Consider the following 27,516-nt stretch of genomic DNA (forward strand, 5'->3'; position numbering starts at 1 on the left):
ATAAAATTAGAACACTTATTAACAAACTACATAAATAATGTCTTGACTCATCATACCTGCCTTTTGAACATGAAATCGAAACCTTAAATTTGATCAAATATGTATCTACTCAAATAGAATACAATATAAAATTATATATATATATATATATATATATGTATGTATGTATTAAAAAAAATCTACACATATTCAAATTCAAACTTTAAAAACCTTTATATTTTGGAAAAAACATAAGTTCTTTTAGGGGAGTTCCACATCTTTTTGACAAATTTCAGGAAATGTATGTATTATTTTTTAAACCCTAAAGAAGGACTATGTCATTTTTGAAATCTAAGGGAGGTTACTATCTTTTTGCCAAATCTCAAAAGAGGTGAATATCTTTTATTCTAATATTCATAGGAATAGGGAAGGAAGATCCTTTGTATAATTCAGTGTATCGCATCTTTAATAGGCTAATTAATATATATTTAATCTAAACTACCGATCTACTAAATAATTATATATTAGATAATTTTCAGTTCCTCTCTATTTCCATATCAAATGGCTATCGATCTCCTTAATTCATCCAAATCACGACACCTTCCTAGACCTTATGAAGGTTGGCAGTAAGCGAAAGAAATTCATCTCTCATTTAAAAGAAAAGGTTGTGATTCATCTTTAAGAGTTTTTTTTTTTTAAATAAAATATTAAATAGTAGTTCGTTGGGAACTTTTTTTCCCTAACGAGTTTTAAACGATGAAGACAGTTGCTAAAAAAAACTTGCTGGACCATCTAAGGGTAAGCATAATTCGGTTTTAACTGAATTAATCGATCGAATTTGGTTGGTTTGGTTGAAGTAATTTATAGTTCGGTACAGTTTGGTTTTAGACTAGGGTAATTTTGGGTATTTGGTTTTTGGTTCGGTTATGGGTAATTTATATTTTGGTTGACCGAATTATCTGAATTTTTAATTAATTAATAATTAAATATAAATGATTAAATTTATTATTTATGATTTTAATTTTTAGGTTAGGTTGGCCGCTAGGTTCCATTCGGGATTCAGCCATTCCTAAATCCCCATTTCCCATTTGCCCTCTTCTCTACCCTGTTCCCTCTTCGGCTCTTCCCTTCCCAAGTTCACAGTTCGCAAGTCGCAACTTCTTCGGCTGCCGGCACTCCCTGACTCCCAGTCCCAGTTCCCTTCAGCTTCACCTTCCCTTCCCAGTTCCCTTCCCTCTTAGCAGTTCGCACACAGTCGGCGACGGCGAGTTCGAACCTCCTGTTCCAGATCGGCAGAGCCAGTCTTTCCCTTCGGACTTCGGCTTCCACCTTCCCAACTTCGCAGCTTGCACTCTCGCAGTACTCCTTCGGACCTTCCGTCCTTCAGGTTTTTCATCTTTCCGTTGTGTTCAAAACTCAAAAGTCTTTGCAGTTTGATGTTTATTGAAATTTTACAATGCCCTAAGATGAGCACAATGTGTTTGATTAAATGTATGAGAGAATATTTCCTCCAAATTATTATATTCATGTTGATCAGTCTCCCTCTTTAAAATGGGTTTCTTTGTATTATTTGTTTATATTTGTTTGAATGTTCATTGAATTTGAGTTTTGTTCCTTTTTAATTTTTGTATATTTGTGTTTTCTTACTTTTGTTGTACCCAAAGTCCAGTGCCCTGTTCTCTTCTTCTTCTTCTGTTTCTTCCCCGCTCTTACCAATAACCCTTGTTTGCGTATCATGGAAAAGTTTTTTGGTGTTGAGAATTTTTCTGATGAGTTGTCTTCATCGGTGGATGCAAAATTGAGTACAAAAGCATAAAATAAAGGATAGAAAGAAGATAAAAGGATGGAGGATGAATTTTTTTTGAGAATTACTTAGTTGTTTTAAGTGAGAATTACTCATAAATAATTTATTTTTATTCGGTTAAATTCGGCTAACCGAATTACCCAACAAATCCGTTCGGTCAGGTACTGTTCGATTAAATAGACCAATTTAGTCGGTTCAATTATGGGGTGGAGTTAATCGAAATAATTCGGTTAATTGACCGAATTGGCTGAACTGACCAATTGCACGCCCCTAGGACCATCCATCGAGTTTTAAACGATGAAGGCGGCTGCTGATTGACATATGGTGAGCAATCTCGCTGGATGGTCCAGCGAGTTTTGCATGGATTTTCCCTCTCCCCGCAGCGAAAGCAATTTTTGCTCTTCACCCACACTGACAGTATGTTAGTTTCACTTTCCATCATTGCTTATGTACATATGTATAATTAATTAAAGAACAATATAAAGAAGGGGTGGGGGTGCATGTGGGATAATGAGTGCGGATGTCAGTGCATGCATGTGATTATGAGAGAGAAACAAAAAAGAGTACATGCATTTCTTAATCAAACTTTTACAAAAAAAAATTGTATTCCTTCAACTATTACAGAGCAAATTCTCCATGGGAGGAAGTTCCAAAAGTTCATCCACCGCCTCGTGCAACAGCTGTTCGCAGTTGTTCTTCGTTTGCTCGTTGCCCCTGTTCTTGGGCGATCTTTGTTCATGAGCAAGATCGATGTTTGATGTACGAACAAGATTTGGAGATGGGTAATCGGACTTGGCCACTTTCGGTGATGATTTCTTCTTCAAATTCGATCTCATTCGCCTTGAAGTCTCTGTAGGAAATTGGGAAAAAAAAAGGATAATGAATTTGTTGGATAATAAATTAAAGTAGTGATTAATGAGTAATAATTAATGTTTAATCTTTAGAATATTAAATAGACACTGGATTAGACTTCACTGATAACTCATTCCGACTTGTTGGCTTTGGGTGAATGTTTCGCCTTCAGAATTGACCCCTATTTCCTTAAGACATCTCTATTAGGAGGAGGGAAGCCATTAATTCTTATTCTGATTAATATTAAACCCACCCCTCAATCAAATGTAATACAGCAAAACCACTACACTCATTCTTACACATCACAAAAACACCTTTTGCCCGGTTTTCAATTCATGCAATTAATCAACAAGTCACACTTTGGTTTCTTTATGCTGCAAACCAAAATCCCTCAAAGAAGAAGGGAAGAGCAAACATCCACTGGCATTGGCGCCGCACTAACCAGAAGAAAATTATTTCCTCTCTTAAACAACAACGCATTGCGATCCTCCGCAGTTGGAACCGTGTTGGAAACATCCGCCACCGGTAGCAAGCAATTGACTAGAAGCATGTAATTATTCGAAGCGGTGGCGGCGGCGGCAGCGGCGGCGGAGACATTGCTCAAATAGGGTTCACGGCGGTGGTTGTGGTGGGGCGGCGGCGGAGGGATGCCGTTGACGGCCTCCAGATTGATCTTGAAGAGCTCTTCTTCGTCATCTTCCATGTCCGCTCCTCGGATTGGTGCTGCGCAATCCACGATGGGAGAAGCCATGGAGACTGCGAGATTGATCACAGTTAATTTTCTTCTGCAAAAGGCATATATCATAAGTTGCATGTATATGTTATATATATATATACAACTTGCTAGAATGCATGCTAGGTGATATTGCCGGGAAGCTGCCCACTACTTTCGTCCAGATTAAGCAGTGTTTCGTTCCCAAATCGCTGCCCAAATAAGAAACACAGCACAACAATGCTCATTCAATATCAAAATCAATCAACCTCTCGGTAGCTTCTTGGGTCTTCAATTCCGGTGGCTTGTGTTGCCATTAGCGTCTCCCCGTCGCTTCCGCCAGGGGAGAGGCAGCAACCAACCGAAGAACAACTACAAACGCCTGTTGCACGAGGCGGTGGATGAACTTTTGGAACTTCCACCCATGGAGAATTTGCTCTGTATTAATAGTTGAAGGAATAAAATATATTTTTTTTAAAAGTTTGATTAAGAAATGCATATACTCTTTTCTCTCTCATAATCAAATGTATGCACTGACACCCGCACTCATTATACCACATGCACCCCCACCCCTTCTTTATTTTGTTCTTTAATTAATTATACATATACATAGGCAGTGATGGAAAGTTGAGACCGACATACTACTGGTGGGGGTGATGAGCAAAAATTGTTTCCGCTGCAAGAAGAGGGAAAATCCATGCAAAACTTGCCGGATCATCAGCAGCCTCCTTCATCTTTTAAAACTTGTTGGATGGTCCAACTAGTTTTTCTTAAAAACTCGTTGGACCATTTAGCGAGTTTTGGAACGCATCAAAGTGAAAAAAAAAAAAAATTTCCATCGAATCGTTATTTAATATTTTATTATTAAAAGATTTTTAAAAGGAAAAAACTCCCATCTTTAGCCTTTAAATTTTAAAGACTTAAATAATTGAACACAACAAACACAACTTATTATTCTTCCAAATATTTCAAAGTCGTAATTGGTTCAAAAAATAATCAGGTGATATATAAAGAATGCTGCAGATATCACAACTTTTCTTCAGTGATTTCAATTCCAATGAGCAAATGATTAGCCCGAAAGAATCAATATATAAATACCACATTAGATCACAAACTTAGTGCAGCCATATATATATAGTTTCTTTATAAAATAATTACTTAGCAAAAAACATTGCTTCCTATGAAGCAAATAGTTATAGCAATCAGCCTTAAAGCGTGAAAGACACTGCTATAAAAGCACAGTTCCCACAAAATATTTAAACCATGAGAAATATGATGCGTAGAATAACAAATCTCAAATTTCAAAAATCCTTGTTAAACATCAAAAACCAAAAGACCATTTTCGCCATTCCAATTAAGATCGTAGCCATTTTCATTACTAAAGTACTCTTTCAGCTCAGCTTTCCAAATATGTTTTAGCTTCATGCAATTGGAAGAAAACACAACACAAAACCATTATTGATTACTTGTGCATATATTATAAGAACATCTAAACCAATGACAATTTAAATCAAGAAATTCACTAATGCTACGTTTAGGAGCATAGATTTCACACATTGAATTTGGATTTAAGTGGATTTAGACACATTTGAATATAATTTTATATCACATCTTTTCCAAATGCAATACAAATCTAAATCCAAGATCTCTCTAAGTGACTTTTTTTTTGAAGTTTTATTATAGCATTATGATTAGTTATTCAGTCATACAATTGGGCCACCAAAAACAAAAAGTTAGAATTGACAATTAAAATATAGATCCAAAAATCGAACAAAAGTACATGTTAGCTAATATAAGCTTTCTGTAAATTTAAAAGGTTACTAAGATGTGCAAATAGTGTTGCAAAAAATTATATGCAAAACACAGAATATGAGGTGTAACATGTTATATTCAAATATAAAGGTGAACAATTTTTGTAGCGGTTAAAACAGGAGATGTCACAAATCCAAAAACAAATAAATTAAGTGAAATTTGGTGCAGAATATGCAGTAAAAAATAGAAGTAAGAGCATCTAATAAACAATCCTAGTCCTCAATGACAAATATTTGATTGCACTGCTCGACTCATTTTGAGAAATTGCAGTACTTTTATTTAGAAAGCCCCAAATAGTAAATCTTTGGAAATTTACATAGTTAAATTCAAACTTTAAAATTTATAGTTTCAAACACTATCTATCTAATTTTCAGAAAATAAAAACAGTATTGAAAATAGAATTAATGTCTTTTTCTAACTTTTTTTGGGCAACTTGAAGCGGTAGATAGGACGATGACGACTTCTCTCTAACCATGACAAGATGCAGCCTTGGTGAAAAACATGCGAGCAAGGCAACTGTTCCACATCTCTTCCTGCCGCAAAATCTTCCAAGCATACTGAGCAGAGGCTAAGACCTTGACAGCCTAGCGCCCGCACCGCCGCCACAGGCTCGAGCATCTCCACCATTGCAAGCAGATTCCTCTTGTCGTAGACGTGCTCGGTCACCACCAAGAGCTTGACGGAAAGTGGGAGGGTGCGAGTTGGGGTCCCAGCAGACACTATAAAAAAACTAATTTTAGTGATGAAAATATTAGTGATGGTTTGAATTTCGTCACTAAAAGTGCACTATTAGTGACGATTTGTGCATCGTTACTTGTAATTTTTTGTGACGGTTTTAACAACCGTGACTAATAGGGCACTTTTAGTGACGAAACTCCAACCGTCATTAATACTTATTAGTGACAGTTTTGTATTATTAGTGACGGTTTCAAACCGTCAATAATAACCTTTTTTTTGTAGTGAGGGGAAGCATGCAAGGCACGATTTACGATTGATATACCCCAAAAATATTCTCATTTAAAAGGAGGAATGATTTCAATTCCTCCATTAAACCACCTTGCATAACCGACGCACACATTGATGAGAGGGGCGGTGACGAAATCATATTCAAAATCTCCACATCAATGTCCATAAAGTTTAAGTAATTCCCACAGGCGCAATAATGTGCTCATAAACACTGGATCATTGAAGGGTCAACCTCCACCACTATAAAAAGGGGCTTAGAGAAGAGGCAAAGCATCTCATTCATACTCATTCTTTTACTGTTGCAATTAGCCTCTTAATAAGTCCCTTACTTAGGCATCAGAGTAATCCCTCAGAGTACACTCCAGGTCCTCTAAGCCATCCTTACTTTTTCTCTTTTAGGTGGTCGTGATCGAGGAACATTTCTAAAGATCATTCAATTTCATTCAGCAATAGCGATCATCTCGCGGACATTGCAAATAAGTTCACGGATAACTAGGGAGCGGAAGGCGCGGTTGATTTGGAGGGCAGAGAGGATGCGGGAGACGGCGCGGGATGCAGCCATATAAGACGCGAACACTTGGGCTTGCACGAAGTCTTCATGCGACAACTCGTATCGTTTCCTCAAGAAAACTTGGGAGGATGGTCCGTTGTCAGGAGCAGAAGCCCACCATTGCTCCCTCAAGAGTTTGAACTTGAGTTTAACACAAAGGTTGTTGAAAGTAACGGTGGTATTGGGCTGTTCCGGCTCTGAAATAATACATTCATGCAACACAGGACGATGAGTGGTGAAGTAGCGATTCATGGCGGCCAAACCTAAGGCAGTGATCATGATGAAACTAATGAAAGAAGGTTAGCCGTTAGGATACTATGCGAATATAAATAATAACTGTTATGTATGTTGGAAATCTATTGAGTTGCTTGTTTTTTAAGCGGAGGCAGGGTTTTCCTATAATTAAATTCATTTTTTTAGAAAGAAATAATGTTAGTTTTAACCTATCAATCTTCCCATTTACATATATTTTGTGTTGAAATACTCCATAATAATAGAGATTCTAATAGCTGAACAAAAGAGGACCACAGTTAATTTGCAATAAAAAAAAATGTCAACATTTAGCCACCAAATTTCTTTTCAAAAATGCTCTTCCCTTCCATCTTTATGACATAATATCTCCTTAACAAAAAACATGAGGACTTTATTTTCCAAGTTCTTGGCTTATATATTTTTTCCCTAAAATACATTTAGGAGGTTTTAAACTCAAATTATTTGAAAGATTCCCAATAGTTATCTTTTTTGACAATTACTATTTAATCAATTTCCTATTCTTTTCCATGATACAAAAGTGCTACACACTAAAAGTTACAAATATGATAAAAAGGTCTAGACTTTTTAGAGTAATTGTTGAATTTTGAGTGTTCATATTAGAAATCACAACTTTAGGTACGAGACATACAGGGTGGGAAGGGACATGATGTGGATTTAGGCTACTTCCAGTGTACTTCTAAGTTTTAACCTGATAAGACTTCATATTTATCAAAAAACTATTGTCCACCTCCACAAACACCAAAATTTGCAATTAATTTTAATTGAACAAAAGAGGACCACAATTAATTTGCAATAAAAAAAAATATCAACATTTAGCCACCAAATTTCTTTCCAATTAATTTAACAATTAATTAGGAGAGCTGTATTAGTTAAAATACTGCAAAGGGAGCCAGGAAGCATAGCTTTTGGCTTTTGCTGGTGGAAATCATCAGCACAATGGTAGCAGTAGAGCATTCTGAAAAGTGGTAAAAATATTTTTAAATAAATTACCTTTTTCAAATTAGTAGAAAATTTATAGATATTTTTACTTTTAATCACATGGTCATTTTATTTTAGTTTTAATTAAAAGTATGGTGTATAACTAAAAACATGAATTTACTTCATGTTAATTGTCGCTTACCATTTTGAGAAAAAAAAAAACTATTTCATAAATACATGAGTGTAAATGACTTTAAAGTGTTCTTGTTAATTTTTATTGTATTTAAAGGTGTAACAACATAAAATGTCAGCTTAGTGAGTTATTTTAGTTATTAAAAGAATTTTTGCAATACTAGATTTTTTTTTTCATTTTTGGATATATGTGAGGAGCCTAGAACTTAATAAACAACATGGTAGAATAGTGCTCAACCAAAAAAACAGAGGAGAAAAAAACTTGGTTTAAGTTATTTAAATAATAATTTATATAAATTTATAGAAAAGCTTTTACATAATTTATGTGAGGAAAAAATATTTCTATAAACTTTTATATAAATTTATAGAAAAAATATATTTATAAAACAATTTTATGCCATTTTAATATCTTCTCCAAATCCCTAGCTACTTGTCCTTTCCCTTCTGACCCGCCAAACATGATGAGGGCGAGGACGACGATCCCATGGTGCCATCCACCGTCTTCTTAGTAGTAGCTGCAGTCTTCTTAGTTGTAGTAGCAGTTGTCTTAACTTCATGACCTTCGGCAAGGCGGCCCCTGTTCTGTCTGGCTGAACATGGAGAATCTAGGGTTGCGAATTGAGTCAGTAAACTATCCTCATCGCCGCCACTCTACACTCCCAGCCGGCCCAGGGCAGACGCCATCATCTTCATGTCCCACTCAGTGGCAAGCAACAATTAACATGAAGTGGATTCATGTTTCTATTTATACACGATATTTTTAATTAAAACTAAAATAAAATGACCATGTGATTAAAAGTAAAAATATCTCTAAACTTTCTACTAATTTGAAAAAGGTTATTTATTTAAAAATATTTATACCACTTTCCAGAATGCTCTACTGCTGCCATTGTCCTGATGATTTATACCAATAAAAGCCCAAAGCTATGGTTCCTAGCTCCCGTTGTTGTATTTTAACTAATACTTAATTTGGAAAGATATTTGGTGGCTAAATGTTGATATTTTTTTTATTGCAAATTAATTTTGGTCATCTTTTGTTCAATTAAAATTAATTGCAAATTTTATTATTGGTGGAGGTGGAAAATAGTTTTTTGATAAACTTGAAGTCTTATCAGGTTAAAACTTAGAAGTACACCGGAAGTAGCCTAAATTCATATCAAGTCCCTTCCCACCTATATGTCTTGTACCTGAATTTGTGATTTTTAATATAAACACTCCAAATTCAGTTTACCTTGTGAATGAATAGAGGTTGAGAATGCTACAATTACTCTAAAAAGTCTAGACCTTTTTACCATTTTTGTAACTTTTAGTGCGTAGAACTTTTTTATCGTGGAAAAGAATTGGAAATTGATTAAATAGTAATTGTCAAAAAAGATAAATTATTGGGAATCTTTCAAATAATTTGAGTTAAAAACCTCCTAAATGTATTTTACGGAAAAAATATATATAAGCCAAGAATTTGGAAAATAAATTCCTCGTGTTTTTTGTTGAGGAGATATTATGTCATAAAGATGGAAGGGAAGAGCATTTTTGGAAAGAAATTTGGTGGCTAAATGTTGATATATTTTTTTATTGCAAATTAAATGTGGTCCTCTTTTGTTCAGCTATTAGAATCTCTACTATTATGGATTATTTCAATACAAAATATATGTAAATGGTAAGATTGATAGGTCAAAACTAACATTATTTTTTTTAAAAAAAATGAATTTAATTTTAGGAAAGCCTTGCCGCCGCTAAAAAATCAAGCAATTCAATAGATTTCCAACATAAATAACAGTTATTATTTAATTTCATATAGTACCCTAACGGCCTAACCTTTTTTCATCAGTTTCATCATGATCACTGCCTTAGGTTTGGCCGCCATGAATCGCTACTTCACAACTCATCGTCTTGCGTTGCATGAATGTATTATTTTGGAGCCAGAACAGTCCAATATTGCCGATACTTTCGACAACCTTTTTATTAAACTCGAGTTCAAACTCTTGAGGGAGCAATGGTGGGCTTCTGCTCCTGACAACAGACCATCCTCCCAAGTTTTCGTGAGGAAACAATACGAGTCATCACATGAAGACTTCGTGCAAGCCCCGGTGTTTGTGTCTTATGCGGATGCATCCCGCGCCGTCTCCCGCATCCTCTCTGCCCTCCAAGTCGATCGCGCCTTCCACTCCCTAGCTATCCGCGAGATGATCGTTGTTGTTGAATGAAATTGAACGATCTTTGGAAACGTTCCTCTATCACGACCACTTGAAAGAGAGAAAATAAGGATGACTTGGAGGACCTGGGGTGTATTCCAGGGGATCACTCTGATTGCCTAAGTAAGGGACTTGTTGAGAGGCTAATTGCAACAGTAAAATAATGGGTATGAATGAGATGTCTTTCTTCTTCTCCAAACCCCCTTTTATAGTGGTGGAGGTTGACCCTTCAATGATCCGGTATTTAATTATGAGTGCATTATTGCACTTGTGGGAGTAAATTAAACTTTATGGACATTGATGTGAGGGTTTTGAATATGATTTTGTAACCACCCCTCTTATCAATGCATGTGATTTAATCTTCCCGTCGGTTATGGAAGGTGGTTTGATGGAGGAATCGAAACCGTTCCTCCTTTTAAATGAGAATATTTTTGGGGTATATCAATCACAAATTGTGCCCCGCAAGCTCCCCCTGCTGGCACCCCAACTTGGGCCCTCCCGCTTTCCATCGAGCTCTTCGCGGTGACTTAGCACATTTGCGACGGGAGTAATCTGCCTACAGTGGTGGAGATGCTTGAGCCCGCGGTGTCACTGCAAAATTAGGCGGCGGCGCGGGCGTTGGACTATCAAGGTCTCAGCCTCTACTCGATATGCTTAGAAGATTTTGCGGCGGGTACGGTTGCCTTGCTTGCATGTTTTTCACTGAGGCTGCATCTTGTCATGGTTAGAGAGAAGTCGTTGTTGTCTTGTCTGCCGCTTCGAGTTGGCCAAGTAAAGTTAGAAAGAGACATTAATTCTATTTTCAGTACTGTTTTTATTTTCTGAAAATTAGATAGATAGTGTTTGAAACTATAAATTTTAAAGTTTGAATTTAAATGTGTAAATTTCCAAAGATTTACTATTTGGAGCTTTTTAAAGAAAAGTACTGCAATTTCCCAAAATGAGTCAAGCAGTGCAATCTAATATTTGTCATCGAGTGCTAGGTTTGTTTATTAGATGCTCTTGCTTCTATTTTTACTGCATATTCTGCACCAAATTTTACTTAATTTATTTGTTTTTGGATTTGAGACATCTCCTGTTTTAGCCGCTACAAAAATTGTTCACTTTTATATTTGAATATAACATGTTACACCCTATATTCTGTGTTTTGCATATAATTTTTTGCTACACTATTTGCACATCTTGGTTACCTTTTAAATTTATGGCAAGCTTATATTAGCTAGCATGTACTTTTGTTCGATTTTGGATCTATATTTTAATTGTCAATCCTAACTTTTTGTTTTTGGTAACCTAATTGTATGATTGAATAACTGATCATAATGCTATAATTAAACTTTTAAAAAAAAAAGTCAATTGGAGAGATCTTGGATTTATATTTGTATTGCATTTGGAAAAGATGTGATATAAAATTATATTCAAATGTGTCTAAGTTCACTTAAATCTAAAGCCAATGTGTGAAATCTATGCTCCCAAACGTAGTGTTAGTGAATTTCTTGATTTTAATTGTCATTGGTTTAGATGTTCTTATAATAAATGCACAAGTAATCAATAATGGTTTTGAGTTGTGTTTTCTTCCAATTGCATGAAGTTAAAACATTTTGGAAAGCTGAGCTGAAAGAGTACTTTTAGTAATGAAAATGGCTACGATCTTAATAGGAATGTCGAAAGTAGTCTTTTGGTTTTGATGTTTACAAGGATTTTTGAAATTTGAGGTTTGTTATTCTACGCATCCTATTTCTTATGGTTTAAATATTTTGTTGGAACTTTGCTGTCGTATAGCAGTGTCTTTATGCTTTAAGACTGATTCATGTGACTATTTGCTTCATAGGAAGCAAAGGTTTTTTGCTAAGCAATTATTTTATAAAGAAACTATATATGGTTGTACTAAGTTTGTGATCTAATGTGGTATTGATATATTTTTTCTTTCAGGCTAATCATTTGCTTATTGGAATTGAAATTACTGAAGACAAGTTGTGATATCAGCAGCATTCTTTATATATCACCTGATTATTTTTTGAACGAATTATCACTTGGAATATTTGGAAGAATAATAAGTTGTGTGCGTTGTGTTCAATTTTTTAAGTTTTTAAAATTTCAAGGGCTAAAGTTGGATCACTACCTTTTCTTTTAAATGACTCTTACTATGCTGCTAATAGACTCTTGCTTTTGCTTACCCAACCTTCATAAGGTCTAGGAATGCATCATGATTTGGTTGGATTAAGGAGATCAATAGCGCCATTTGATATGGAAACAGATAGGAACTGATTATTTAATAATTTTTTATTAGATCGGTAGTTTAGATTAGATATATATTAATTGGCCCGTTAAAGACGCTCTTAATTGTAGAAAGGATCTTCCTTCCCTGTCCCTATAAAGATTGGGGTAAAAGACATTTACCTCTCTTGAAGTTTTTCAAAAAGATAGAGACCTCCTCTAAGGTTTCAAAAATGATAGACATTCTCTGAGATTTCAAAAATGCTACATACATTTTCTAAGATTTGTCAAAAAAACACAGATCTACCCTAAAAGAACTTATGTTTTTGCAAAATATATAGGTTTTAAAAGTTCAAATTTGAATATGTTTAAAAAATAAAATACAATTTTATATTGTATTCTATTTAAGTAGATACATAGTCAATCAAATTTAAGGTTTCAATTTCATGTTGTGAAGGTAGGTATGATGAATTAAGACATTATTTATGTAGTTTGTTAATTAGTGTTCTAATTTTATGAGAAATAGATAATATTTAACTTTTAGCTTTATTTCTTGATTCAACTCTTTTTTTTCTTCTTGGAATTACATTAATATAATTTGGTCGTCCATAGGAAAGATAATCTATAAATTGAAGTAGCGGAATAATTGGCTAAAAAAAAAATAGATATTTTGATCAAACCATGTATAAGTTGAAGTGCCGAAGACATAAATAAAAAGTCATTGTTAATTTGTTCTGAAGTTATAAAATCAAAGAGAGAGTTTCACATATATAATAGAGATACTAGAATAGGAAGGTTGGTACTGTAAGTTAGGGCACAGTACGTGGAGTTATATAGATTTGGTTGCAGCCGCAATCAATAATCAATATGCTGTGTTTGTCTGCCAATAGGAACGATCTTAATTTTTTGTAATATAGGAGCATGACTTTTGAACTCTAAAATTGGATTTGAATAGATTTGGATAAATTGAAATGCAATTTTGCATTATATCTTGTCCAGATTTAGTATAAATACAAATTAAAGGTCTTTCTAAATAAAGGTAAAGGTAGGTTAAAAAGCTTTTAAGTTTCTTGGTTAAGTAGATATGCAATAATTCTGTATATATCATATAATACTTTAATTCTGTAGTTACAGTAATCATTGTTGTCTGATTAGTGTTGCCCTCCTAAGAGATATTAAAGCTATGTACTTCCTCAATGTTCTAATTTTTTGAAAAATTTGATCTGTTAATGGTAACTAGTATTGATCAAAATGGATATGTACAATATAGACTGGGCATACCCAGGCAAGGGGAAGCCAAGCTCCCAATCAGAAGATCAAATCAAAACTAGACAATATTTAGATACCGAAAGCAAAAACAAGCAATCCAAAACTCAATCAAAGGAGTACAATCCAAATTTATCATAAATGGCTCTATAAGTGTGACTCTGAATCACCTTAAACAGCCTCTCTGGTTCAATTGATTTGTCTTCAAACTTGCTTTTGTTCCTGAAATGGCAGAGGAAGTACACAGTAACAGTTGAGCATATCTTCTTACCAATTTAATTCCTGTGCCCTTTGCCTCCTTATGCAACCACTTCAGAGCAGCTTTTAGGGATGACATTACTCTAGTGAACCCCATCCAGTGTCGGACAAGATCCCACACAATTTTAGATTGAACTAATTTTTTGTATTTCTTGATTGAACTAATTATTGTTTAGAATTTCATTTAATTTGGTGGTTGACGAATCCCACAAGACAAATAAAATTATTGGACTGATTGACAGGAAAAAGTATAAATTTTGATATATGGAAAGTATTTAAGTGCTTAAAACAATTAAAAATATATATATATTTTTTGTAGAGAAGTTTTAAAATAAAATTGGTAACACTATGTCCAAGATGGATCTTGTGTCCAAGACGGGCTTTTGAAATTGAAGATGGATGAAAAGATTTTGAGGGGTTGGACAAAATGCGAAGCCTCTGCAATCAAAGCCGATATGGAAGAGATCACCAATTTCCTCATTGATATTCATATCCTGAATGAAGAGGCAAAGTTTACTCGCAGCGTTAAAATCCTCGGAGGGTTTAGGGACCGAATAAACTCAGACATGGTCACTGTATGTCGGAAGGCAGAACTCATCAAAATGAAAATAGAATCACTTGATCAATCCAATAATGTAAACCGAACTTTATCCGATGCCTATAAAAGGGGGAGACCTGTTGATCGGACAATAATTTTGGTGACTAATGGGTTGAGAGTTAAGCGTAGAGGCATGATGAATGATTTTCAGTCATTGAGAGAACAGATTATGAAGGAACACAAAGAGGAACTAAAAAGGAGTCACTACAATGCTACCGAGGTGGAACCCAGTGAAGAAGCCATTGAGAAGATGATTTCAGGAGGCAACCTGATTCAAAATTTTGAAGGGAAATTACCCGAACTAGCAATGGAGAGTCAATAAAGGAATGAGGCTGTGAAGGAATCACGTAGAAGCTTGAGAGAACTCCATCAGGTTTTTCTTGATATGGCTGTGATGGTTGAGACGCAAGGGGAGAAGATCAATGATATTGAAGAGAATTGGTCTCATGTCAGAGATTATGTCAACAGTGGAACAAAGAAACTGCAGTCTGCTAAAAAGATGAAGAGGAGAAGTAAATGGGTTTCTTGGATTGGGATTGTGTTGCTGATTTTCGTATTGATTTGCCTTGTTTCAATCTTGACTAATTGAAAAACAGCGGACTGTCACTTGGTATGATGGGGCTTTTTGTTGTTGTGCTTTCATGGAGGAGGTCTTGTTTAGTAAATACAGTAACACACATAGAGTTGAGCTTTTCCCAGTTCTAATGAAGGGGATCCTTTTCTTCTGGCTGATGGATTCCAACAAAGCAATGTAGTACATATGTCGTTTAAGGGCGATGTGTTTGATGATAGCTGTTCATCTTGCACTCTTTTTTGTGTGTAGTTAGATCTCAGTGACTCAGTGCAGGTCAGGTGTTTTGGTTTTGAAGAGTGTAATGTGGATTTTCTGTGTTTTTTGTTTTCAGTCCATGCACTCTGTTCTGTTTGTTGAGATTGCTTTATCAATGAAACGGTTTGGGTATTGCTTTTCCTCCCAAAATCAAATAGATCCTGCGAAACATGTGGCTACATCTAGTGTAGTCAACGACTTGTTGAACTGGTGATTTCTTTAGGTTAGAGGAAAAACTCAAATGGACAATTTTCTTTCTAACAATATTGCTTGTTTCAGTACTTAGACATCTTAAACAATTGGATTTCATTTATGGGATCCATGGATGCTAGCCATCAAATGCCACACCAACTGCATGTTCTGATTTTGGAGAATAAGGTCTAAAGGATTATGGTTGTGGTTGTGCTGATAGTCTTAATAAAAATATGGGACCTCTATGGGCCAAGAATTTTATTCAATGAAAAAGAATTCAAATCACTCTTGAAAGAAGATGATACAATTCCTCCTTTCCCTATATTAAATAGTTTTCATCCTCCCTTTATATCCTGCATTTTGCAAGAAGTTCTTACTAGTCATTTTTGTCCTCAGCCAGAGTTAGCAATCACCTAACCAAATCCCGTTTATGGGTTCTGTTTATTCAATTTACAAATTGTGCTAGCAAGGAGGAAGATCTTTAGGTGGAGGCAAAATGGACTGATCTGGGCCTTCTCCATTCTCCACCACGAAAGCCATCTTCAACCCCCAGCTAGTATGGAGCTCCAAGTGACAGTGCATGAACCACACACCTATTCATAGAAGAAAAAGGAACATGTATTATTTGCTGATTCAAAAGGAAGAAAATGAAAAAATAATGTCAATGGATGTCACTTTTTATGTTAGTGAGAATACCTGGATTGTCAGCTCTGAACCTTATAGCCACCCAACCACTGGTGGGAACTCCAACTGTGTTTCTTTCGGGAGGATCCACCAAGTTGAACTTTGCCTGGTCTTTTGCACGATCAAAATTCCCAATTCCAATCCCAACAACAAAGAAATTGTAGCCATGGAGATGGAATGGATGGGACTCAACAGTGAGAAGATTGGTGTCTTGCAAAACCAGCTCTACTGTTGAGTTAAAAGCAATCTTACTAAGCCTGGTGCCCACAGAAGTGCCAAGGTTGGCGTTGAGTGGAGCACCGGTGTAATTGAAGGGCTTTGGAGGCTGGTCTGGGAAGTCTGTTCTAAATACCCCCTTGAGGTTGAAGTAATGTGCTTGGAGAAGCCCTGTTTTGGGCATCACAAAAGTAATATTATTCAAGGAAGCGGTGAGTTTTGTTCCATTTTGGCAAGTTGGGCATGGGTTTACTCCCAATCCAATTGTGTAGAACAAATGCCGGTCGACAGTGAGAGGCACATTGGCTGGGAACCCTGGAGAGTTTAAGCTTCGAAGCTTGGCATTGTAGCTCAAGGTGAAGGCTGTATTATTGGGTGCTGGCAGCTGGGGAAGAACTGGGACTTGTGTGTTTGGAATGCCTTTGTATTGGAGAATGGCTGTGGCAGTTTTGTTGTCTACGGTGACAGGTGCATCCATGAAAGGCCTAGCAGCCATGAAGTACCGCCCAGGGGCTTGGTTGGCTTGAACAAGAACATTCGTGGTCTGGCCAGGTGCAATTAGCAGTGCATTTGTTGTAAAGGGCTTGGTGTAGACCGCATCAATCTCTACCACTGTCATGTTGTGGCCAGCAATGGCAAAGAAAAGCTCGTCGTTGAGTGCAGCATTGATGATTCTCAAAAGGTAAGTCTTTCCCTGCTCAACCTCCATGGCAAATGTGTCTGTAGTAATTGGGAGAATTAGGGAGACAGTTTGGAAATTTTAAGGAAAGGGTTTTGGAAAATTAATCATCTCCATCTTCTTTCCAAGAAAATCAATCATAAAAAGAAGCTAAATTGACAGAATTGCTTACGTTTCTCAGAACACGAGAAAAGTGGCCCTGGCTTTCCATTAATTGTATGTGCATCTGATGTTTGTGGTGGCAAACCCAGCTTGTTCCCTTGTTTAACTAGCTTTTCAACATCAGCATTCCACCATTCTCCTGCATCATTAATAAGAATAGTATATCATGAACTAGTTGTTTGGTAGAAAAATCCAGAATTGATTGTAAGTTGAACTCACCTAAGATTATATTAGTTTCCATTGTAGGTTGAGGGAAAGGAAATGGTGTCCCTTGTTTGGGCATGATAACAATAGCACCATAGACTGTGGCCCTTAGCCAAAAGATATGTGCATGCCACCACAATGTTCCTCTTTGCCCTGTTACGTTGAAATCATATGTGTAACTGCTCCCCACCTGGACCGGACACTGTGTTATATAAGCAGGCCCATCCGCCCACCCATTACGAAATTGCTTCAATCCATGCCTGCAAATAAAAAAAAAAAAAAAAAGGGAACCCATGTTCTGCAATGTTAAAAAAACCATATGTTTTAATTTCAATACATTCTTGTCATGTTGAATGTTTAGGGCATTTAAAGTTTCTCGGTCCTTCTCGTCCTTATCTCCAATAAGAATATCGCGAGGACAAAAACAGAAAAACCCATTTGAAATGGTATTGTTATCTAAGTTTTTAGTCTGCTGTTATTGAAAATTAGTACTATTCAAACTAGAAAACTTTTACTCAAGTCCTGCCCTCTTATCCCATAAACATCCATAGCCCATTAGTTTCCTACCAATGAATGGACATGTTATATTGTGCGTTGTTGGTGACATTAACAAGAACTCTGTCTCCTTCTCTGACATAAATTGTAGGTCCTGGGAACATCCCATTCACTGTCACAATGGGCTTGGCATGGCACAACCTGCTAACATTCTTCACTTGAATCTAAACAGCAGAAAACAAATACCCATCACCTTAATGAATGCCAAAACACATACACATACAAAAACAGTAATGCCCGCATAAAAGGCGATAATTTAAACCCGGTACCCACGTCAAACTGGTATTGCTTCACAGCAGCTTCTGCTGGAACACATACGAACCCCACAAAACAGAAAAGAAAGAAAGTACTCCAGAAGAAACTGTTGGGCTTTGCCATTTTAAGTTCCTGGTCTGGGTTTTGTGTATGGAGCAGAGGAGAGACACCGGAGTCAGCCATGAATGGGCTTTATATAGGAACAAGCTTATTTGTCAGTTTGTTAAGAAAGGGTACTGCTTCTATTGATTTGGTGGAGAGTGAGAAGAGGTTGAAGGCCAAAGCTTGTAAGCAAAATCCGGAAAGGGACTCTCATAACCCAACTTGAAGAATGAAGAGGAAACCACAGCAGGAGCTGAACAGAAAGCTCACGTTTTTATTAAATTAGTACGGAAATGAAGAAGCATGAGAGCAACATGGAGCCAAACATGCCTATACCTTGCAAGCTCTATGAGCTTTACCGTTAAGGAAAAGGGATGGAGTCTACCATACCTATTTTTGTTGGCGCCACTAGTTTCCTTTAATTTGGTCTCCTTTATTCCTTTTTTGGGTATGTGGCGGGAGGGGGTGTTTGGAAAGTTAAGCAACATGGTCATTGGTCACAGCTTCACCTTGTTACAACAATTAATTTGAACCCTCTAGACATTGCTCAGCAACGTCTTAATTTTAAATATGAAAATTAATTTTACTCCACGTTTGGTTTGTCAAATAAAATATAATGAAAAATATGTAAAAATTCAAGTGATAAATTTGATTACATTTCATGTTATATCATTCTATTCTTTTGCATCACTAAAAGCTGTGTATTGGGTCGAAGTCCTGAAAGTGCGTTGGAGATATGATTGATTAAAGAGAACTGTACCATTTCGGAAATGGGTTCTTTAAAATTGAATTGGTCGTTAAACGAAACTCAAGAATCAGCACAGTTGTCTTTTTGTCCTGAAATCTATTACATTTGATTCCCCCAATCCCTATTATCAAATAGGACCCTAACAAGATACAAGACAATGCAGCAATTATCATGCCCTAGCATTTAGGTTATGTTCGATTTACAGAATGCATGTTTTATTATATGAGCAATAGTTATTCCTTCAATTCTCAAAATTTAAATTATATTTTATTTCATTCTAAGATTGGTTATTCCATCAAACCAAGGAAGCCGTTAGTCTGTCTTTGAAAACTTGAGTTCGGAATTTTTAGGTCCTGATTTTTGAAGACTTGAATAAATGGAATATTAAATTAAACTAGGTCATTCAAATTCATAAAAAGTCAACTTTGAAGTTTTGAGAAGTAAAATAAAACTTTTTAAGTCTAAACTTTCCAGGCAAGTATCGAGTAGTGCATTTTTAAGTGAAACCTAATTCAAAATGAAAATACCGCATAGGTGGAAAAGGTCAACCTCACTTTTTAAAAACGCTTAAGGATAAAAATAAAATAATTTATTGAACAAAATATGTGCCCTTTACTTTCTTCTAATTCTTTAGGATCTAGGAAACTTTTATTTTTTTTAAAATGACCACATCAAATATGCAATGTTACAATTCACATGATGAAATTTAGAAATAATTACTTGTAATAAATTATTTCATGTTGGTTTGAGTAATTGCATAGTCATTTGCCTTAAATTAAACCATTGCCATAGTATATTGGTTTAGTATGTTATTTCGAACAACTTAAATAAAATGATATGATAGTTTACTTACTATTAGGCTTTTTCATGTTTCTTTTTTTTTACCTTTTAAATGCTATTAAGATGTAGTGTATCTTTAGTTATTTCTTTAAAAAAAAAAATTAATTAATTCCATACACATTTGTATTTATATATTTTTATTATTTCATTAATTTTATATTTATTATTTACCCTAACTTGTGTAGAGATATTTTAGAATGTTAAAAAATAGAAATAAAAAAACTATATTTAATTGTGGGCATGCTATGAAATATTTATGTATTAACTATAATTATTTATAGGGTAATTGTGAGATGGCGAATATTTTGTGCATTATATTCTATGTCCGGATAAATACAAATTTTTACATTATTATTTACTAATCATTTATTACTTGGATTATTTTTTTTTTACTTTTAAATTTATAAAAAGTGGTACTTTTCTAATCTCTAATTTTTAATACCACTAAAGGTATTTTCCTCTTTCTCTCTCTCTAAAGATTTACGATTCGTTTGGTTTGGTAAAATAATTATTCATTATAATAAAATGGAATATAGGTTTCAATTCATGATTATTGGGCCATGCATCTTAGTAGAGAACGAATTCTTACATGACTCATTGTAATATGAGTCATCTTAGTTTACAACCACAACACCAACAAATCGAAAACCTGTACTGTAATGGAATTGATAGATAAATTGCATAGATACTCGAGATTTATTAGATTCACAAAGGGTATGTTTCAGTCAAGAATTTTGCTTGAGAAAAAAAAAAATGTAAGGAAGATAAGGAAGAAACTAATTTATGCTTATATTTTTCCTTTGTATTATATATTATCAAAAATGAAAGTTTATTTTAATACGACTAAAAATTAAGAAAAATAAATATTTAAAAATGGGTAAAATAAAAAAAATTCATAGATTTGGTATATACTTTTTTTCTCTCTTTTTTCTTTATCACCTAACGCGAAAATGCAGATTTCTTAATATTTTTATTTTTTTCTTTAATATTTTCTAAGTTCTAAACGAGACCTTTAGGAGAGATGATTTTTTTCATGAGAATGTTGAGAAACAATAATAGTATGGAGGAGAATGAGGTGTTCTTACTGGATTCCTTTTATAGGCATTAGGGGTATGCCCTCATTAATTTTCATTATAATCGGTAGTTGCTAGAATGGTGAAAGTTACATTTCGATTAGAAACATTTAGTAGGGATGTTAACGTCACTTTTTCTTCTTTTTTAATCCTTTGCACAATGTTGTTGAGGTTAATGTATAACTTATTTATATATTATATCAATTATATATATTTATATTTTGGGTAAAAGATAATAACTTTTCTTAAGACTTGACAAAAAGATACTAACTTTTTTTAAGATTTCAAAAATTTTTTAAATATCAATTGAGATTTCAAGAATTTTACATATCTTCTTTAAGGTTTATTAAAAAATACAAACCTTTTTTTATATTTTACAAACAAATAAATCTTTAGAGGGGTGTAAGTTTCCCACAAATCAAATGTTAGGAGAGGTTTCTGATATTTTTAAAACCTTTAGGGGTAGATTGTGATATTTTTGAAAAATCAAAAATAGGTTCTTGTTTTTTAACATAATCTTAGCGGAGGTTAGTCTTTTGCCTTCTTAGAGCAAAAGACATTAACTTCTTCTAAGGTTCGACAAAAAAACATTGACTTCTGAAGACATTTCAAAAATTTCAAACATCTCTTCTAAAGTTTGTCAAAAAGACATAAATCTCCCATTATATTTTGTAAAAAAATAAATCTTTTGAGAAATGTTTGTATCTTTTTTATGAATCTCAAGGGAAGTCTCGAACATTTTTGAAACCTAAGAGAGGTCAATGAGATTTTTGAAATCTCAGGGAAAATCTTTATCTTTTCATCAAATTTCAGGTAATTGCCAATTTTTTTTTAAAAGGAAAAACTATATTGACCTTCTCCAGTTTGACAAAAAGACACTAAACTTCTTTGAGAGTTCAAAAATCTCAAGATCCTCTTTCAAGGTTTTGAAACTTCCATAAGCGTTTCCTACCCGTATTTTCAGACACTTACATTTCTCGACTTTGTTTTTTTTATTTATTTATAAAATACAATGGAAAGTAGTGTTTTTTCAACAAATTTTAGACGAAGTTTGTGAAAATTTTGAATTCTCACAAAGATTTTTAAATTTTTTAAAATCTTAGAAAAGATCATTGTTATTTTGTCAAAATTTAAGGTAAGTATCTTTTTCTTCTTTTTTTTTAAAAAATATTTTTTACGGGGCGAAGGATTACAAAAGAAATAAAAACAAAGATGGGCATTTTCGCAATTTCAAAATTCAATGAAGAACTGTGGTCCTATAAATCAACCCACTTAAACCCTAGTTCCAGCATTCAAGCAGCTCGAAGGCCGCGGCCTCTGTTCCCATCAAAATCTCTCAATGTGTCTCTCTCTCTCTCTCTCTGGGGAAGAAGAAGGTGTGATGATGAAGATGTTTAATCTCGTTAATCCGAGGACTCTTTCACAAAGAAGAGTGATATGAGGATACTGTCTCCATCCATTCTTGACAGATTCTGAGCACCTTCTGTCTTTCTTCACTTCCCCCTCTTTTTTCTTCGCTCAATTTTTTTTTTCCTTTCACTCTTTTGAAACTTTTCTGTATTCAGAGTCACGAGCTTTCGGAAATGCTTCCCTCCGATCTATATATTATTTGTATCTCCCTTCTGTTTTTGGTGCTTTTCAATTGATGAATTAATGGGCAACGTTGTACACACACACACACACACACACACAAACACAAAAGAGTATTGATCTGGGTAACATTGAGGGCATGGCTGGTAAAGTGATAATTCAGTGAAACTAAGGTTATCGTTTGTTTTTATTGTTTCTGGAAGCAAAATATTCATGTAAATGGGATTTTTCTTATATGAAGGCTTTAGCGATGCCCATATGTGCTTTATGCCAAGCTCCAGCTAGTGGTGTTGTTAGCCCAGCAGGTGCTGTCAGTTCCATATTCAGGATGATACAAGGTTCAAATCTCAACTCAAATCCATTTGAGCTTATAATTCTTGAAATCACTTGTGATTTTTGATCTGTCTCACTTCTTAAACATTGCAGCATGAATGTCAGATTTGGATTTAGATTTGGGTGGATTTAGGTAAACTGTAATACAATTTTATATTATATATATATATTTTAAATTTAATACAAATACAAATCAAGACCTTTCTAGGGAATACACTACAAAAATAGCAGTGAGCATATATAGTCTCATAATTTAAAATACACTTCATGGAATGTTGACAAAAACAGCAATCAACATAGTGAGCCAAGTAGTTTTTGGCTTCATAATCCACTGACTATGAAATTGTAAATGACAAATTAGCAGTAAATCGAGAATTTGAAAGAGATATATCTTGAAGTTTGTAGTTTCATTCAGTCCTGCCTTCTCCTCCACGATCCCATGAACATTTATGGGGAACTTTTTGCATGTAGGAGTGCTGAGATAGTGAGATCATATTTTTCTTATTCATCTGTGTAGTAATCTTTAGAAAAGTTTTATAGAAATATTCATACACTTCAATTCTGATTTGGGTTTCTATCAGTTATTTTGATTTGGAAAAATTTGCCGAGATGTCAATAGAACTGTTGAGCAGAGAGCGTGGCAAACATGAAGGTAGATCCTGATACTGATCACTGATATCCCACATAATGGGGAAACAGGCAAGGGCAGAAAGACCAGGGATGATGAATTCACTGCAATGCTAGCTTATATAATCATTGAAGCATTACCCTATTTCAGGGTGTAAGGAAACAAAGTATTCTGATATTTGTTTAAATGCATTTCCATTATTTAAAAATGGTTCAATACTTTTCATAAGGTTTGAGTTGCAGAAAGAGATGCAGCTCATCTCCAATTCCATATTCCTTCCCACTCTGTCCATAACTCTAATAATGGATGAGCCGCAATTGGATCTTTAGAGAATGCAGAGTTACCTATTATATATTCAGGGTATTAACTGGAAAATTGTCATAGACAATATGAATATTTTGAGAACTAAACATATGAAAAATGGAAATTCAAATAAATATTGTGGAATCACTGCTAAATTTGAATCTCATGTAAAGTTTTCAACAAGATACTCTCTTTTGTTCATTAGTTTGATTGTTGGTTTTTTATTTACAAATTCCAATGAAAATCATGTCTAAATGAATAAAAATTAGACAAAGACATTCATATCCTCTGAGTTTTGCAAAACCTCTCTTGAGATTTAAAAAATTTTATTGACCTCCCTTGAGATACCAAGAATTCTAAGGACCCCTCTCAAGGTTTGATAAAATGACACAAACTTCTCCTTGTATTTTGCAAGGTTTGTGTAAATCCTTCGGAGGGGTTTGTGACATTTTGACATTTTTGAAATTTAAAAGAAGGTTTTTAGAATTTTTAAAACCTTAGGGGAGATCAGTGTCTTTGTCAAAGTCAAACCTCTGGGATGTTAATGTCGTTTACCTTCAAAACTAATATAAAATAATGTGGGCTCACAAGATAATCATTTGTTTTAAATATATACATTAGAAAACCAACAATTAAACTAATGATTAAAAGATAGTATCTTCTTTGAACTTATTTTTAAGAAGTTTATGAAAATTTTAAATCCTCGGAATTTTAGGAATTGAAGGAATAGTTATTCCTTATATATTCTTAATTATTTCATTCAACATGAAATAAGAAAAGAATGGACATTTTATGATGAATTTTAAAAATAGTTTTTTCTTATCTATTCTTTATTATAAATTTATAAAAATATTTTATATTTTTATTTATTTTATAGTAATAATATAATTTCTTGTATAATTAATTATAATTAACTTATTAAAATAAAATGAAACCCTAATAATATTGATGTGTAGATATTAGAAGAATGAAACATGACTTCAGATGAAGCATTCAAATGGAAATGTGGAATATGAGACTTTTGTATTCTGTGTTTTGACTCATCTCCTCTTTTATGTATGTAATGGTTAAAAGATGCGTAAATGCATTTCCATTATCCAAAAATGATTCAGCTTCTAGTATTATAGGCGGCTCTAGACCAATCCCTAAAAATGGAAGAATTCTTGGAGGTATTTGTTTTTTCCTTCTTATCCCATGTTTGGAGGGGCATTGGATTTGGATTTGTATTGGACTTGGTAAAAATAAGTCATAATTTTGTTGTAACTAAATATTTCATTACATGCTTAAAAGCATTTCAACGTTCTCTACTTGACTTGAAAATCTACTAAGTAGTCCTACTGCATATGTAATGTCAAGTCTATTTAAATTAGTTGCTCGATGTTGGAATTGGTGTGATATCAGGAGGGGGGTGAATTAGGTTTTAAATTTTTTGACTAATCTAAACGAAGTGTCGATTTACCAAATATCATTTTCCATTCAAAATATATGTGTATATAAAATAATTGAACAATGAGCACATACATATCTGTAAATCTCATTTAAATTGAATGCGTGCATGCAAATAATTATAATTGTAAATGAATAGACATATACATATGAAAATTAAAGTGCGAAAATTAAATGAGATAAGAAAAGAGAAACACACGATATTTTTGATTGAAATTTGATCAAACCAATTTATGCCCACGCCTTAGGCATACCTCACAAGGATTATACTATCCCTACTCACTTAAATGGGTAAAGCAGAAGCCGTTACAATCCCTCCTTACGGGACGAGGTAAATCTCAACTCAATTATAAAGTTGAACCCAACTTATCTCACTTACGGGATTGAGACCTCTTAATTCAATTTTCAGGCAGAACCAAACCGATTTCACTTATGGGGTTGAGACTCCCCAGTTCAATTCCAATGACCCTAATTCATCATCAGAATGTCAATATTTAACATTTCCAAATTTACAATAATTAAATAATAATTAGCCCCTTAATAACCCCCTTAGCCTAATTTTGGGGTTATGCCTATGACGATCCCACGAAAAATTCACTCCACTAGACTTGTAGAGAATTATCTTTAGATTCTCATGGTAGTGTCTGATCGTCAATTGAGCTTAAGATTTACGAGAAATTGAGGTAAAAGTGAGAATTGAGTTTACTCCAAGAGATATGTCTATGTTGCTCCTATGACAAATCCGTTCTAGTAAAAATGTCGGTGATGGAAAATGGAGTCCAGCGGTATTTTTTGTTTCCTGATCGGTCGAATATTCGTTAAAAAATCGAGGAAAGATAGAGACAGAGGAAGACGTGACAAACTGAGAGAGAAATGAAAGGCAGAGAGTTGTGTGAAAATGGTGCAAAGATACAGAGAATGCGCTGGGAGATGAAATTTGGCCCAGGTGAGAAATTGGAATTGGATTTCAAATTCAAATCCAATTCGTCAAGTTGCATCTAATTCATTTCATTAATATATATATCCACTATATCATTTATTTAATATATTAATTTAATAAGGTTTAATTAATTATTTTATTAATAATTAATATTATATTTTTTTCTTTCATACTATTTTTTAATTAATTAATTGATTAATAATAATAATTAATTTTTTTTCTTGGGTTACTACACCAATCGAAATAAACAGGCGATATTTCATACCCTCGGATATAGAGCTGGACACTCTCGCTCACGATAATTAGCCGAGACATGGCGTCAGTGTACGGTAATTAGTTGCCCCTAACTGATTTACAAAACTTAGAACAATTTTCGAACTCATGTCCCTATACTCATCAGCGTACGACAATTAGCCACCTCTAGCTGTTTTACAAAATCTGGAACATTTTACATACAACATTTCATTCCACACTTATTCGAGTATACAATAATCATATCATTTTCAATTTGAGAAATACAGTTTAATACAAATACAGGTATGATCATCTCATTACTACAATTTTATACAACATACGATTTTCCAACAAAAATAGAAATGATACCCGAAATCCCCAATTTTCCTAAAAATTGTAACCCGAAAATCCCGCATTTTCACAAGATAGATTTTCCCAAATAAATAACCAAAACATACATTCGATCGTAAACTACAAATTTACTGATCCCGATTTCAAAAATAACTGATATAAATAGAATCTCCTTACCTTTTCCTGAACTCCAAAATACGAACTCTACTACTCCAAAACTACGAACCGAGTTTCTAAAACCTAAACATCTAAGAACTATACTTCACTATAATTCTTACTACTACATATATACCGAAACGAAATTGAAATCAGACCCTTACCTCGGTTTTGGGTCAAAACCCGAAAATCGTCGAAATGAATTTTTGATTCGCTAAAAACGTAGAGATTATCCTCATGATCCACGTGGTAACGTCGGATCGTTGATTCCGACAACTAACGGCCTGAAATCCTAGAGAAAGAGAGAGAGTTTTAGTTTTCTTAGCAATGAAGCAAGTCAAAAAAAATATTTATAACCCTTTGACCTGGCCAACCTCATCGACGAGACGACGTCCTCATCGATGCCAAGG

General features: G+C 34.2%; 2 protein-coding genes and 1 long non-coding RNA gene across 3 annotated transcripts; 2 read left to right on the forward strand and 1 right to left on the reverse strand.

Annotated features, from left to right (window-relative positions):
* The first annotated feature begins 1,028 nt into the window (after nucleotides 1-1,028).
* Nucleotides 1,029-15,570, forward strand: LOC131145047 (syntaxin-112-like). Its single transcript, XM_058094088.1, has 2 exons — nucleotides 1,029-1,366; nucleotides 14,346-15,570. Exon 2 carries the CDS (start codon nucleotides 14,384-14,386, stop codon nucleotides 14,906-14,908), a length of 525 nt encoding a protein of 174 aa, XP_057950071.1. The 5' UTR covers nucleotides 1,029-1,366; nucleotides 14,346-14,383; the 3' UTR covers nucleotides 14,909-15,570.
* A 259-nt stretch (nucleotides 15,571-15,829) lies between these two features.
* Nucleotides 15,830-18,886, reverse strand: LOC131145048 (laccase-11-like). The gene is made up of 6 exons (XM_058094089.1): nucleotides 18,381-18,886; nucleotides 18,120-18,271; nucleotides 17,568-17,812; nucleotides 17,359-17,487; nucleotides 16,304-17,227; nucleotides 15,830-16,200 (listed from the first exon to the last, which is right to left on the reverse strand). Exons 1-6 carry the CDS (start codon nucleotides 18,543-18,545, stop codon nucleotides 16,070-16,072), a joined length of 1,746 nt encoding a protein of 581 aa, XP_057950072.1. The 5' UTR covers nucleotides 18,546-18,886; the 3' UTR covers nucleotides 15,830-16,069.
* Nucleotides 18,887-22,411: 3,525 nt separating this feature from the next.
* On the forward strand, nucleotides 22,412-23,946 carry LOC131145050 (uncharacterized). The gene is made up of 2 exons (XR_009133955.1): nucleotides 22,412-23,053; nucleotides 23,630-23,946. It is a non-coding gene; the product is annotated as an uncharacterized LOC131145050 (long non-coding RNA).
* Nucleotides 23,947-27,516: the final 3,570 nt, after the last annotated feature.

This window comes from Malania oleifera, chromosome 12 (assembly GCF_029873635.1).
Source record: "Malania oleifera isolate guangnan ecotype guangnan chromosome 12, ASM2987363v1, whole genome shotgun sequence".
Lineage (NCBI taxonomy): Eukaryota > Viridiplantae > Streptophyta > Magnoliopsida > Santalales > Ximeniaceae > Malania > Malania oleifera.